The sequence below is a fragment of the Capricornis sumatraensis genome, chromosome 14, assembly GCF_032405125.1.
Source record: "Capricornis sumatraensis isolate serow.1 chromosome 14, serow.2, whole genome shotgun sequence".
In the NCBI taxonomy this organism is placed as follows: Eukaryota; Metazoa; Chordata; class Mammalia; order Artiodactyla; family Bovidae; genus Capricornis; species Capricornis sumatraensis.
In genome coordinates this window covers 82,328,654-82,342,846 of record NC_091082.1, presented here as the reverse complement: position 1 = coordinate 82,342,846, position 14,193 = coordinate 82,328,654, and the positions used below count along the sequence as shown (strand labels likewise).

At 52.8% G+C, this 14,193-nt stretch overlaps 1 protein-coding gene across 1 annotated transcript in view; it reads right to left on the bottom strand.

Moving 5' to 3' along the window:
- The window catches only part of PLXNA2 (plexin A2), a 229,112-nt gene that overhangs the window by 195,736 nt on the left and 19,183 nt on the right, over positions 1 to 14,193 (bottom strand). The window contains exon 2 of the mRNA XM_068986380.1: positions 5,246 to 6,513. Within this exon, the coding sequence (XP_068842481.1) occupies positions 5,246 to 6,433 (1,188 nt within the window). The 5' untranslated portion in view covers positions 6,434 to 6,513. The remainder of the gene's footprint in view (positions 1 to 5,245; positions 6,514 to 14,193) is intronic.

Genomic DNA, 14,193 nt, shown 5'->3' with positions numbered 1-14,193 from the left:
CTGCATGCAATGCAGGAGACATGGGTTCTGCCTGGCTCTGGCAGATCCTCTGGAGGAAGACATGCAACTCACTCCAGTATTCTTGCCTGGAGAATCCCATGGACAGAGAAGCCTGGTGGGCTACAGTCCATGGGGTCGCAAGAGTCGGACACGACTGAGCAACTAAGCACAAGCACGCAGCGATTTTCACCTTCGTCTTTAGAGGTCTTCGATGGAATCTGGGTCGATTCTGAGGATGAAGACCTTCCCGTTAGCAGCCTTTTGCAGGGTGTGCTTGTATAAAGAGTATCGATCAGGAGAGACTGGGGCACTTCAAAAGGAGATGGCCTTGAGCAAGTGAAAAAATAGCTGGAGAGAAAGATTTCTACCCTCTGCCCTACCTCTGTGTGGCTCTGTGAACCTTAACTAGTAACATCCTCTTTAGGAGCTTTCAAATTATTTCCAAGATCTCTCTCAGCTTAAAAAAGAGAAGAAGAAGAAGAAAACAGACTGCATGCATCCCGAGGCCAGGGCCTGCTAAGGAGCATGCATTCTCTGCACTGTTTGGCCTGGGGCTGGCCATGACGGGTCCTCTGAAATGGCCTGGCTGATTACACAACAGGGGACCCTTTGGGCAAAAGTTGCCAACTCTGGGCCTGAAAGAACACTGAGCCCTGTTGCAGCTGTTCCTTCTGGGTCTGGAAAGGCATCCCGGGGAGGAAGGAAATGATGGTCACAGGAAGCATGGAAGGCATGGTGGAGAGACGTGTTCCCATCACGCTCCTCCTCTCAGCCACACCAGGGAAGAGCAGGCTGACTTACTGGCCCCTGACAGCCTCATTTCCTAGGAAGAACTGGTGTATCAGCGTTTTGTTTTTTTTTTTCTTTTTGGTAAAACAGGAACTTCCCTTCCATTCCCTGTTCAGATCCAAAGGGAACAGTGCTTGCATCCTTCTGATGCCTTGGTGTTTCGTAGCGATCTGCTGTTCCAACAAGCGAATCATGGCACTACGCTTGTGTGTGGTTGTGTGTGTTTATTCTTTAGGAAAGGAAACTTGAGTCTTAGGTTAAGGATTACCTTGAACTCTGGATTTCATGTAGCTCTGCACAATAGAAGGGATAAGTTTCTCAGGAAGGGAGTGAAGCAATGACCTGCTCCAGTCAGCTCAGGAGGGATGCCCATACATCTATCTCTGCATTTGGCGGCATCACACTAGTGGCTTGAAATCATTCACAGTGGGAGTACTTACACCAAGGACATTGGCAGATGCTTCTGATCAAGATCCCCCAGCCCCATCTCTTCCCTACCACATCCACTGCCTGCATATAACCATCCGTTTAAGACTCGCCAGCACATCCCTGGAGCCAATGAGGGAAATTTCAAGCTCCCTGGAAAGGCAGGTCAGAGGACTCAGCTACCACTTTTTACATTTTCTACTGCTCTTTCTCATCCCTATGCTGTAGGCACAAGTGTCCCAGTAAAGAATCAGAAAATCTAGATTGTAGCCCTGCCTCTACCCCCTAGCCAGACGTGTGATCTTGATCTGTCACATACCCTCTTTGAGTCTAAACGTTCTCAACTGTAAAGGAAAAGGATTGGAGCAGGCAACTGTCAAGCTGCCTTTCGGCTCTGAAAGTTCTTGATTTCACGGCCTTGCTTTCTTTCCCAGTCTCTCCAGGGACCAGTAAGGCTGCCGAGCCTGGGCTCAGGCATAACCCAAGCCAGCTTCTGAGAAATGATGACAGAAGCCGAACACTTGTCGGTGATTTTGAATTTTTCTCTATCCCTCCTGCGTCTAGAATCCCCAGATTGGGAGGGAAATGGCTTGTTCTGAGCCTAAGCTGCCAGGATTGGCCAGCATTTCTTTCTCTCTTCTCTAAGTTGTCAGATATTCTCAGACACCTGCTGCCGTTTACTTTTGTCCAGAAAGGGAGAGCCTGAAGCATGGCTTTCCTTAGGAACATCATGGCTAAAGGCAAAGAGCTTGGATTCAGAAGTCCTATGGGCCAAACCACATCCAACCCCCTGCTGTGCCATTCTGTTGTATTGATGTTAGCAATTGAGTTTTGGGGATCTTTATTCTTCCATCTGTCAAACATCCTTGCTTTATAGGGTCATATTAAGGATCAAGTGAGATAACCCTGAAGTTGGCCAGCACAGCCTTTAGGACAGAGCTGCTATTCAGTGCGTGAGGGTCCCCTTCCTTATTTCTTTTCTGGGAACAGAGCTCAAAATCTTTTATCTGAGAGTTTCCTGTAAGTCCAGAGAGCACGTTAAAATTAAGCCCTGGGACCTCTGCTTCTCTCACTCACCCTTATCCCCCTTTGAGGCCACTGGAATGCCTCTGGGTGCCCAGGTCTGGGACTATAAGGACGGTAAGGGGCCCTTCCTGTTGCCCCCCACCCCACCCCTGCTATCCAGGCGGCCCCAGCAGAGTCTGATGCTCAGGGTGGGCGTGGTTATTGCGGGGCTCTTCCCTCCGAGCCTTAGCCCACCTGCTGTCCCCCGCCTTTGCGGCCCTTTGGGGCCCTTTGCTTACTAGCCCGGGCTTGTCTCTGCAGACAGGGGAGTCCCGCGAGGGTGTGGGCTCTTCCTCCTTCCTCTGGCTCAGAAGCAGGCAGGAATCAGCAGTTTCCTCCTGACAAGGCCCCCTCTGGGCAGTGGGAACCGGGACAGACTCTGCAAGGCATTAACCCTTTCATTCCCTTTCCTCTTCTCTCTTTTTTTAAGTGCTTGAGGGAATTTTATTTATTCATTTAACAGAACTGTGGTGGGCAGCCTGCTGTGCTGACTGAAGGCCATTTCTTCTTCTTTTTTTTTTTTTCAGTTGTCAATCTGTATTTTTGTTTTATTATCTTTTAAATTTATTTTTAATTGGAGGATAATTGCTTTCAGTACTGGGTTGATGTCTGCTGTACAACAACGTGAATCAGCCACAAGTATATATATATACTCCCCCTCAGGAGCTTCTCTCCCCACATCCAAGTCATCACAGGGCACTGCGCTGAGCTCCCTGGGTTATACAGCACCTTCTCACTAGCTGTCTATTTTACACGTGGCAATGTATATATCTCAGTGCTACTTTCTCAATTCACTGGGGCCATAGGTTATAGAATTTCAGGGCTTTAAAGAACTTTGGAAACTATCTAGCTCAACCTCTTCATTGTATAAAGGTAAAATAACAAGAAATGAATGGTTCTTTAACTAATATATAGCTGTCATTTATTAGATGCTATGTGCCAAGTATTGTGCTAATACATACTTTTTCTATCTAATCCTCATAAAAACAGACTTGCTATTTCTATTGTTAAAATAAACATACAACTCAGAGCAGGTACGTAACTTGCCCAAAGTCACACGAGTGGTAGGACTGACTTTTAAACACAAATCTGTTGGAATTCCAGGCCTATGGCCTTAGCTACTGTTCTACTATGTCAAGAAACTGACAGCAGGAACGGAAGCATCGTCTACGTGTGATTTTTTTTTTTCTTGCTTTAAGAAGTGGCTTTTGGTCCCAGTAGCAGACACTCCCTCTTTAGGGGTTTCAAAAGGCAGCCATACGGGTCCCTTGGTGTCACACTGATCCCCAGGCTGCAGATCTCATGTCCACAGGACTTTGCACAGAAATCCATCTTAGAATTTGTCACACTGCATAACAGTTAACTAATCATGGCCAACCTAACACGCCGGGCATGGTGTTAATCTTGCCATATCTGATTATCCCGTTGAAGTAGGCATTATGAGTCCCACCTCACAGATGACCATGTAGACACACTAAGCTACTTCTGAAGCCGGGAAGTAGCACAGATGGAATCTAAACTCTGAATGCCAAACTCTTCGGCATTACACACACCCTGCTTGCTATTTTTATCTCTCACTCTCTTGCCCATTGGATTATGATAGGTTGGAGAGTAACGATCATGTCTTTTTTATGTCTGCATTCCCAGTGCCTAGTAGGGTGCTGGGCACTCGAGAGATCTTTGATTCCCTCTTGCTGAATGGATGGACGGAGGGAGGGATAAAGGGAAGAATGGAGGGGTGGATAGATGGATGACATGACGGATGGATGGACAGACTGATGGATCGTGGTGACCACCGAGATGGCGGCCTTCTGATCCTCTCACAGGACAGGGCTCGCCACCGACTTCCTCATCTCTTCCACCCTCAGGTCTGGACTCTGAACTCCCCTTCCTCTCCTCCTTTCCCTCTGCCGAGTCGCCTGGTTCTTCTTCCCTAGCTTTCAACCTATCAGTCACGCTTGACCCCCTTTGCCCTCCTCCAGCTCCTCCAGCCTCCATACCTGCCTGCCCCCTTTACCCCTCACTGTGGCCGGCAGGGCCCTGCGTGGGCAAGACGTGGTCCCTGTTACCCCTGACCGGCCTCCTCTCCAGCCACAATTTCTGCCGCATGCCGAGGTCCAGCTTCAGTGGCCGCTTCGCTCTTCGTCACGCGCTCGGGGCATGCCCGGCATTCTCTGCACTGCTGTTCCCGCCCACTCTCTCGAACGCTCTCCCCAGATACCCACACAGCTGGCTCTTCCTCATTCTTTGCTCAGATGCTGCTTTCTCAATGAAACAATCCTCTTGGGTCCTGCCTCTCCCCATTCCCTGCTTTATTTTCTCTCTACAGCAACTGTCATCACTGGAGCGACTACCCGTTTTATGTATTTCTATGTCTTGCCTCACTAACGAAGTGAGTAAGGGGCTTTCTCTGGTGGCTCAGACGTTACAGAATCTGCCTGCAGCGCGCGAGACCCAGGTTCGATCCCTGGGTTGGGAAGATCCCCTGGAGGAGGGCATGGCAACCCACTTCAGTATTCTTGCTTCGAGAATCCCCATGGACAGAGGAGCCTGGCGGGCTGCAGTCCATGGTTCGCAAAGAGTCGGACACGACTGAGCAAAAGTCGTGGACACACACCCAAAAGCTCCATGAGGGCAGGTCGTGATGTGGTAGGGTTCACGGCTGAAGCCGGCAGCGCTTACGACACTGGATGGGATATATGCGGAATGATTCCGCAGGATCACAAACGTAGCTCAAGTGCATGAGCCTGCCACCTCCCTCATTGCAGGCTGCGACGGTCTGGGTTGTCCAGTAGCAAAGTCATGTCTGACTCTTTGCAACCCCACGGACGGTAGACCTGCCAGGCTCCTCTGTCCGTGGGGTTTTGCCGGCGAGAATACTGGAGCGGGTTGCCATGTCCTCCTGCAGGGGATCTGGGAGCAGGCGTGTCCTGAGCGGGGTGTGTGCCGGGGGCGTCCTCCTTACCGCCTTGGTGCACTGCACGTCCTTCCCCAGCAGCCAGTTGAGCTCCAGGTTGCCCTCGCCCTGGTAGCACGACTGCAGGCGCTCCTTGATCTGCAGGTTGACTGCGCGGATGGGGAAGGCGCAGAGGGCGGAGTCATCCGGCGGCTGGTGGTACTGCTTCTGCCCTTTGGAGAAGATGGCGAAGAGCACGTCGTCCTGGCCGCTGATGTTGAAGGCCCGCGCCAGCGCGTCCCCGGGCTTGGCGAGGTAGGCGGCCTGCAGGAGGCGGTATTCCACCCCGGCCCGCGTGCAGCCGAAGGGCAGGGACACGTAGGAGTGGAACTTGGGGTCGTCCTTGCAGAGCCGCACGATGCGCGAGGTGTAGAAGAGGTCCCCGGCCGAGTTGATGGCCACGCCCTCGGGGGTCTCGGGCTGGACCGTCAGGAAGTAGACGAAGCCCCCGCTGGCGAAGCCGTAAATGTAGAAGATGTCGAAGTGGGCCACCAGGGCCAGGGTGTCGGAGGGGATCTTGATGAGCGAGGAGACGAAGTCGCTGTGCAGCTCGTAGTCAAGCATGGCGGAGGACTCGGGGTCGCGCGGCAGCTTGCGGCTGGACAGCGTGGGGAAGTAGTCCTGCTTGCCGTCCACGGCCGTGCCGATGAAGAGCTTGCCGTCCTCGCCCTCGGAGCGCACGATCACCCCGTACATCGTGCCCGTCTTGTTGACGCTGGATAGGTAGTGCTCCTTCTTGTGGGACGGCTCGACCAGGATGAAGAGGTCGTCGAGCCGCAGCAGCTTGCACACGCCCTGGTACAGGCTGCCGCAGGCCAGCAGCCGGTTCTCCGAGTAGTCGATGATGAGCAGCTTGTTGACGTTGTTGGTCAGCGTGAGCACCTCGCCGCAGGGCTGCACGATCAGCGGCGGGTAGCAGGACTTGTTGTCCTCCTCCGGGCCCGTCTTGTGAGCCACCTGGATGGTCAGGTTGCCCGTCAGCTTGTACACGCGGTTGATGGCGCCCACGTACACCGCCCCGGTCCCGCGGTGCACCGTCAGGTGGTTGAAAGTCCAGTCGCGGTTTTCCGAGTGGAAGGTGCTGAACTGGGGCGCGCTGGCCGCCCGCGGCGCCAGCAGCACGCAGACGGCCGAGAGCAGGACCACAGGCCAGCCGTCCCCGTCTGCCGCCCGCGCCCCGGGCCTCCTCTGTTCCATCCTGAGCCGGCCGAGGGCCAGGACACAGGGCCTCCGATCTCTCGCGAACTCCGCCTCCCCGGCCTGGCCCTCACATGGTTCTGCAAAACACAAGAGGCAGAGCGGTCAGACAGAAAACAAATCCCTGGAGAACCGGCTTGCTTGACCCAGGTCCCAGCGCCTGCTAGCTCTGTGAGCCTCTTCCTTCTGTATTTGGGTTTTTCTATTTTTAACATACATTCTCCCTCTTCGGGATGTTCAGGGAATCCTATTATCTATTTTGGTCTCCAGCTTTGACACTGTAAAATGCCTTTTTTTTTTTTTTTTAAACTTTACAAAGCATCTCTATTTCTGTCCTCTTCAGAGATCGTTTTTACCGCTCAGAGAGGTTAACAGACCGAGTCCCCGCAGCCAGTGGGTCCCAGTGTGGGGACTAAGGCCAGTCTTCCCACCCAGTTGCCAGGTTCCTCCTGCTCGCTCCCAGTCCAGTGGAAAACGCTCCAGCCTGTGAAACACCAGTGGTTAGGGAGGCCCTCTCCCAGGCTCTCCCTTCCGAATCTGGTGTCCCAAATAAAATTCCTTCTTATTTCAGCCGTCCACCCCCTCGCACTGCTGGTTTCCTCTTTCATGCTCCGTCCCCCACAGGGAAGGAAGGAGGGGAGCTGGTCATGTAACATTGCGTCTCACTGCCCTTCAGCCTGGTCCTCTCTAGAGAGAATCCTGCAGTGTTAGCAGGGAAAACTTGTTCTGAGAGTGAGCTAGGCCCGGGGCCCACATGGGTGCTATTCAGGAGCCTGAAGAGTCCCCGGGGAAAGGGCAGACAACCACCCACCCCTCCTCTTTGGGTCGGGAGGATGTCAGCCACTGCCTCCCCGGTAAGCAGGGACCCTGTTGCCTCCTTTGCAGGTCGAGTCCAGCGTGGAGCCGGCCACCTTACTCGTGGGGACTGGCTGGCTGAGTCCAGCCTCAGCCACCTGGGCGAGAGTTCTGGGTTTGGGGGGCATGGGGAAGAGCCAAGGGAAGTGAGTTGAAGGTCAGTTGCACGGCAGCCACTGCTGGGGCCCTGTGATGGTTTAAGGCTCCACACGGTCAACCTCAGGCTGCCCGCCCCCGCCGGTCAGTCCCCTGCCCTGACTTCCCTGCTCCCTCTCTGCCCTCCCGAGCCCCAGGTTCTGCAGCTTTTCCTACTATTCCAGGAAAGTTTGCCCAGAGGGGCAAGGCGGGGCTCCTGCAGACCTTCAGAGAGTGGTGGGCAGGGGATAGACGGTGGAGCCTTCCCATCACTCTGCCTGCTCCTGACTTTTATGGGGGAGGTGGGGACAGTGGTGGCTCTAGCAGAGAAATCTTTTCTCCCAGCTGGACAGACTGGCCGGCAACCTTCTTGGACAAGTCCAGACAGAAGTCTGGGTAATGAGGCAGCAGGAGTAGAAAGGCTCACGCCCAGGATGGAGCACGTGCTCCAAGGCGGCCTGCTGCTGCTGCTAAGTTGCTTCAGTCGTGTCCAACTCTGTGTGACCCCACAGACAGCAGCCCACCAGGCTCCACCGTCCCTGGGATTCTCCAGGCAAGAACACTGGAGTGGGTTGCCATTTCCTTCTCCAATGCATGAAAGCGAAAAGTGAAAGTGAAGTCGCTCAGTCGTGCCCGACTCCTAGCGACCCCATGGACCTGCAGTCCACCAGGCTCCTCGGTCCATGGGATTTTCCAGGCAAGAGTACTGGAGTAGGGTGCCATTGCCTTCTCTGTACCAAGGCGGCCTAGGAGAGTCCAGTTCAGTTCAGGTCAGCCGCTCAGTCGTGTCCAACTCTTTGTGACCCCATGAACTGTAGCACACCAGGCCTCCCTGTCCATCATCAACTCCCTGAGTTTACTCAAACTCATGTCCATTGAGTTGGTGATGCCATCCAACCGTCTCATCCTCTGTCGTCCCCTTCTCCTCCTGCCTTCAATCTTTCCCAGCATCAGGGTCCTGGGTCCCTTTATTTATCCCCCACCTGGCTACATGGGGCTGGAATCTGGGATCGAATAGATGCCCTCTGTGGGATCCACGTGCTCTCTGCTCCGTGTCTTTCGAAACTCCCCCTGTCCTCTGCAACTGTGCCTCCCACGCCTGACAGCCCCCATGGTGCCAGAGGCGGGCCCCACCTGACCGCTCGCCTCCAAGGAGGCTCCACCGGGATGCTGTTCTGGAGTGACTCATCAGGCCCCGGGCTTCCTTGGAAAGAGGAAGGCGCAGCGGCATGAGGCCCGGGCTGACCTCAGGGGCTCTGACACAGCCCTTCCGGCCCCACGAGCTCACCGGCAAAGCCTCCCCGACGGACAGAGCTTTCGGTTTGAAAATCGGAGGTTATTTTTAGCTATGTCCTGGGGCCGGTAGCCGGACGTGAATTCCTCAAGAGAAGCTGCGGAAAGGAAATAACAGAATCCTCACATTCTCCATCTGGGTAGGGAGCTGCAGGAAGCTGGGCTGCTGCGTGCCCCTTCTCTGGCTGGGCGCGCCCCTTCTCTGGGCAGGAGAGCTCGTTTGCCTACAGGTGGAGGGCAATGTGTCCCCCTCCGCCTCCCGCCAGAGGATTATAGTTGCCATCATGATGCACTTGGGGTTTGGCCTTCTGGGCAGGGATTTCTGAGACACTCTGGCATTGAGTGTGCAGGCAGAGAACCCCTGCCTGCCCCACAACTTACATGCACAGACATGCTTAGCCCACGGAGGGGGGAGACGGTCCCAGGAGCAGAGGTGACCCCAGAGGACACCAAGTGAGGTTAAGATGAACTGTCTCACTGCCCTGCCAGGCATCCTCCAGAGACACGGTTTGAAGTGTGAGTGGCTTCTGTTGTCAGGCAGAATTCAGGAAGAAATGTGGGACCTTGGGCAAGTCCAGTCTCATCCTCCTTTCTGGTAGGATGGGATAATGACGGTACCGACCCCTCGGGTTGTCATCAGAGTAAATGAGATAATGCGGGGAAGCCTCTTAGCATGGGAGCTGGCACTCATTGAATGCTTAACTCATACCAGTTATTATTATCATTGAAGCCTCCCCAAGAGACTGCGCTTTAGGAATCCTGCCAGACCTCCTGACTTCTCTTTCACTCATATTCTTCCTTTCCATGGGAATGAACACTGCGGGCAGCCCATTGAGCCCCAGCCCTCCCTGGCGTGGTGAAGGCGTGCATCAGAGAAAAGGGAACAGATTGAAGGTGATCGTCTCCGGCACACTACTGCACAAGTCCCAGCACAGCTCTCTGCAGCCTGCAGGGAGCCTGGTGGAGGTACAGGATCCCAAGAGTTGAAGTGTGAGTGGGAAAACTGGCCTGGTGTCCAGAAGGCAAGGAGTCCTAGGGAAGGGGGCAGAGTGGGGAACTCGGAGAGACCTGTGTCCAAATCCTGCCTCTGTCAGCATGAGTTGTGTGGCTTTAGGCTGCTCCAGCGTCACCCCGAGCCTACTTCTTAACCAATAAAGGATGTTATTTGATCTTAAAGAATGCTATTAAAACAAAGGATGTCATAACCAGTTGGTAAGATTTCTTCCTTCAGACAAAATGGTATCTTGAGACTTGCTTCTTTCAGCTTCTAGAGTCAATAATTGCAATAACAGCTGAGGTCCTTCTGTCCTGCCTGGCAGGGCTGGTTAAATCTAGAGGTCTCAACAGACCAGTAATTGTACTGTTTTCCCCTTCCTTCTCAATCAGCGTCTACTCTGGGACAGACTGCTCCCGGGGACCAGCCACACAGATTCCTTCCACGGGACTCAAGGGTGGTCCATGTAGGAGCCACAGGCACTGGGGCCTCAGGGTCAAGAGGAGACGGGGTCCCCTGCAGTGCAGGGGTGGAGGGACGCTTGCATCTCACCTTGGAATTCACAAGGACAAACTGGCTTCAAGAGTGAGTCGAGAGCCCCAGTCTTTCAATGCCAAGGCTGACATTACCAGGTAGCTCTTCCAAAGAAGGGTCTGGTTGGCAAGGTCTGGTCTGGTTGGTCCTGTCTGAGTTCAGGGTAAGGGAGAAGGGTACCCACCTCTATGCCTCGATGAGATGCCATGTAGTGTGATGGAGAGACTCATAAGCTCTGGATTTAGGTGCTTGGATTCAAACAGAGGTGATAGCTGTGTAAACTTGGTCAAGGTACATAGCTGTTCCCTGATGCTGTCTCACTAGATGTAATGAGATTGGTACTAGCATCTGCCTCATAGGGCTATGATGGTGAAGTCATTTAATACACATAAAGGACTTAGAACAACGCCTGGCCCATTATAAACGTTCAAGACACCTTAGCCTTATCAGTAGTAATCTATCTGTCAATATTCCCAGCTTTTCATCTCTGTCCATCCCACGGTCTGTCTTAGAATAAAATGTCCATCCTTGTATTTGGTAGGAGCCAGTGAACATACGCATATGATTTTGTAGAGCTAGGATTTCCTCCTCACCCCAAGTGTCACCCTCAGGGATTTTCTCCGTGATGCCTCCTTCCTGTCCCTCTTCCTCTCTCTGTCTAGTTTGTGAAGTTGCTGTGCCACATGCGTTCTCAAGAGCCACACCTGCTGAGTGGCCGTTCTCCTACCAGCTTCCCTCTCCCCCGTCCCAAGTCTCAAATGAGGACACGCCGCCCTGGGATGCCAGCTCGACCCGCAGAGCGCTCGGAGCACTGATGCCAAGGGGAGGCCACACTCGCCTCTTTGGGAAGCAAGAGTCACTAAATATTTCATTTCGAGGGCCTGGTGAAACCATCTCCCCGATGAGGCCTCAGGAAGCAGGTGTTGGTGTCAGCTAGAGGAGGCACCTAATACCTTCCCAATCAGATGCTGCAGGCCCCAGGGGCAAAGCAGGGGAGAGACGGCAAACATTTCCAGCTCAGCTCAGCGAAGGATTCTCTCCTCCCCACAACCCGTTCTGCTGCCTTTTTCAGGATATCTGGGAGCACAAACCTCTATGCTTTATTGGCCTCCCTTATTGCTAAAGGAAAGAAGAGGAGGCAGGAAGAGGAGTCAGCATTGGAATACAATTTTGCTAAACTGAGTGAAAGTTCTTGATGCCAGAGCTCCCACTCTTGGGCCCATCTGCAGCTCCTCCTGGCACCATCATCACCAACATCATCCAGGCTATGATATTTCTCATCACAATAACAGTAAAGGTGTCTATTATTATAACTGCACCAACTAGGTGGCTCACACAGCCAGGATCCTGAAAAGCCAGAATCCAGACAGTAAGTATGAGGAGGGGGGCTGGGCGCTATTTACAACAGGCAAGATGTGGAAGCAACTACGGTGTCCATCCACAGAGGAATGGATAAAGAAGATACGGTGCACATATACAATGGAATGTTACTCAGTCACAAAAAACTGAAAGATTGCCATTCGCAGCAACGTGGGTGGACCTAGAGAATATCATACCAAGTGAAGTAAGACAGAGAAAGACAAATATTATAATGATATCACGTATGTGGAATCTAAAAAATAATACAAATGAATCCATATACAAAACAGATGCAGACTCAGACATAGAAAGCAAATTTACGGCTACTAAAGGGAAAAAGAAGGGGGCAGGGATAATTCAGGGGCGTAGGATTAACAGATACTACAATATATAAAATAGGATTTACTGTAATATACAGGGTGCAATATTCAATATCTTATAATAACCTATAATGGAAAAGAATCTGAAAAAACATACATATAACTGAATCACTTTGCGGTACACCTGAAACTAACACAATATTAGCTATAATAAAATCAACTGTACGTCAATAAAACAAAACGGACAAGGAAGCCTAGTGTGCTGCAGTCCACGGGGTCACAAAGAGTTGGGACACGACTGATGGACTGAACTGAAAACGAACAGAAAACGAGGCCTGTGAAGTCAGAGGAGTCAGCAGCTGTTCCTGGGCTTCACCTAAAGCCCTTTCGTCTCCCAGGGCAGGGAGAAGCCTGTCCTCTCCTCGGCTGCCCCTCCTAATGAGTGGCGCCTTTAAAGCAGGGATTCCAGGCCGGCGCTGAAGGCAACTCTAAGATGACTCCAACCCACTTCTCTTTTTTCAAAGGAAGAAGCCAAAACCCATGGAGAGGAAGCGAATCGTCAAAGGTGCGTCAGCGTGACTTGGAGGCAGGTGCCAGCAGAACCCAGATCTTGTGGCCAAAGCCCTGCTGCTTCCTCTGCTGTGGGCGAAGCGGTCCCGGGGGCAGGTTACATTTAGCCTCGAGGCTGCCCTGTTTTGGGGGCGCAGAAGATGCCTTTTGATGGTGGAGGCCCAGTGATGGCGGAGGTGGGCCTGGCACTGGGCCTGGACAGGGAGGTGATAATGCAGGGCAGACTCGATGGGTGCGGATTAAAGGGCAGGGGAGAAAAGGGACACGAGGCTCCCCTCTGTGTCAGGGGAGTGAGCTCCTCCAGGCCCAGGCAGGCCCAGGCGGTCATCACACATGAGAAGCGTTCCTCTACTGTGACTGGTTCTCCCAGTGGTTATGTATGGATGTGAGAGTTGGACTATAAAGAAAGCTGAAAGCTAAACGCTGAAGAATTGATGCTTTTGAACTATGGTGTTGGAGAAGACTCTTGAGAGTCCCTTGGACTGCAAGGAGATCCAACCAGTCCATCCTAAAGGAGATCAGTCCTGGGTGTTCACTGGAAGGACTGATGTTGAAGCTGTAACTCCAATACTTTGGCCACCTGATGCGAAGAGCTGACTCATTTGAAAAGACCCTGATGCTGGGAAAGATTGAGGGCAGGAGGAGAAGGGGACGACAGAGGATGAGCTGGTTGGATGGCATCACCGACTCGATGGACATGGCTTTGGGTGGACTCTGGGAGTTGGTGATGGACAGGGAGGCCTGGCGTGCTGCGGTTCACGGGGTTGCAGGGAGTTGGACACGACTGAGCGATTGAACTGAACTGAACTGAGACTGAGGAGCTCCCACAGCATCCTGTACCATCTTCCTCGGGCTTGCGGATAACCTCACAGACAGGACACGTGTGTCCCAGCAGACGTCTTTCTTTTTCTCAAAGAGTCAGAAACAGAGCAGAAGGGATGGGAGTGAGCTATCCAGCAGGCATCCTATCCAGAGAGGATCTCGGGGAATCCTGCCAAGGAAATTATGGAATTTTCTGACAGTGAGTTTTCCTGACAGCTGTTGAGGAATACGCTTACCCAGAGGCAGGGGACTCGTTCCAATGACCCAAGAAGGCAGCCTTCGGGGTAGGATTTCTATGAATCAAAATCTACAAGAGTAAAACATTCTCACAGCAAAATTCGGGGGCCCTGCCTTGCCTCTCGTGAGTGGACTGCTCCTGAAGGACCCACACGCATGTCATCTGCATGGCTGTACACGCCAGGACTCCGAGCGTCACTCTGTCGAACAGCGACCTCCACGGTAGTCCAGGCACGGTGGGTAGCACAAGGTGAGCGCCAGGGCGCTCGCAGAGGCCCCGGGGGACGCCGACAGCTGAAAGGCCTCAATTAGAGTGAAAGGAGTTATCTGGTATTTAAATAATTATTAGATGGAAGGAGTAATCATCGGTTTGAGCTGATTTTTTCCCCCACTGTCACCCTGATGGCGTCTATAATATTATTATTCAAATGCCCATGATTCTCATTGAGAAGAGACCAGGAGAGAAAGTGGCGGGAGGGGGAGGGGGGCAGGGAGAAGGGTGGGGGAGAGACTCATTTAATCTCCATGTGACCATGTGACGGGGCTGCAGGAGGTACGATTAGTCTTTTTCTTATTTCAGCTGTCACTCAGGCACAGACACCCGAGATTGTTATTAGCGAGCGTATTTCATGCACGCGATT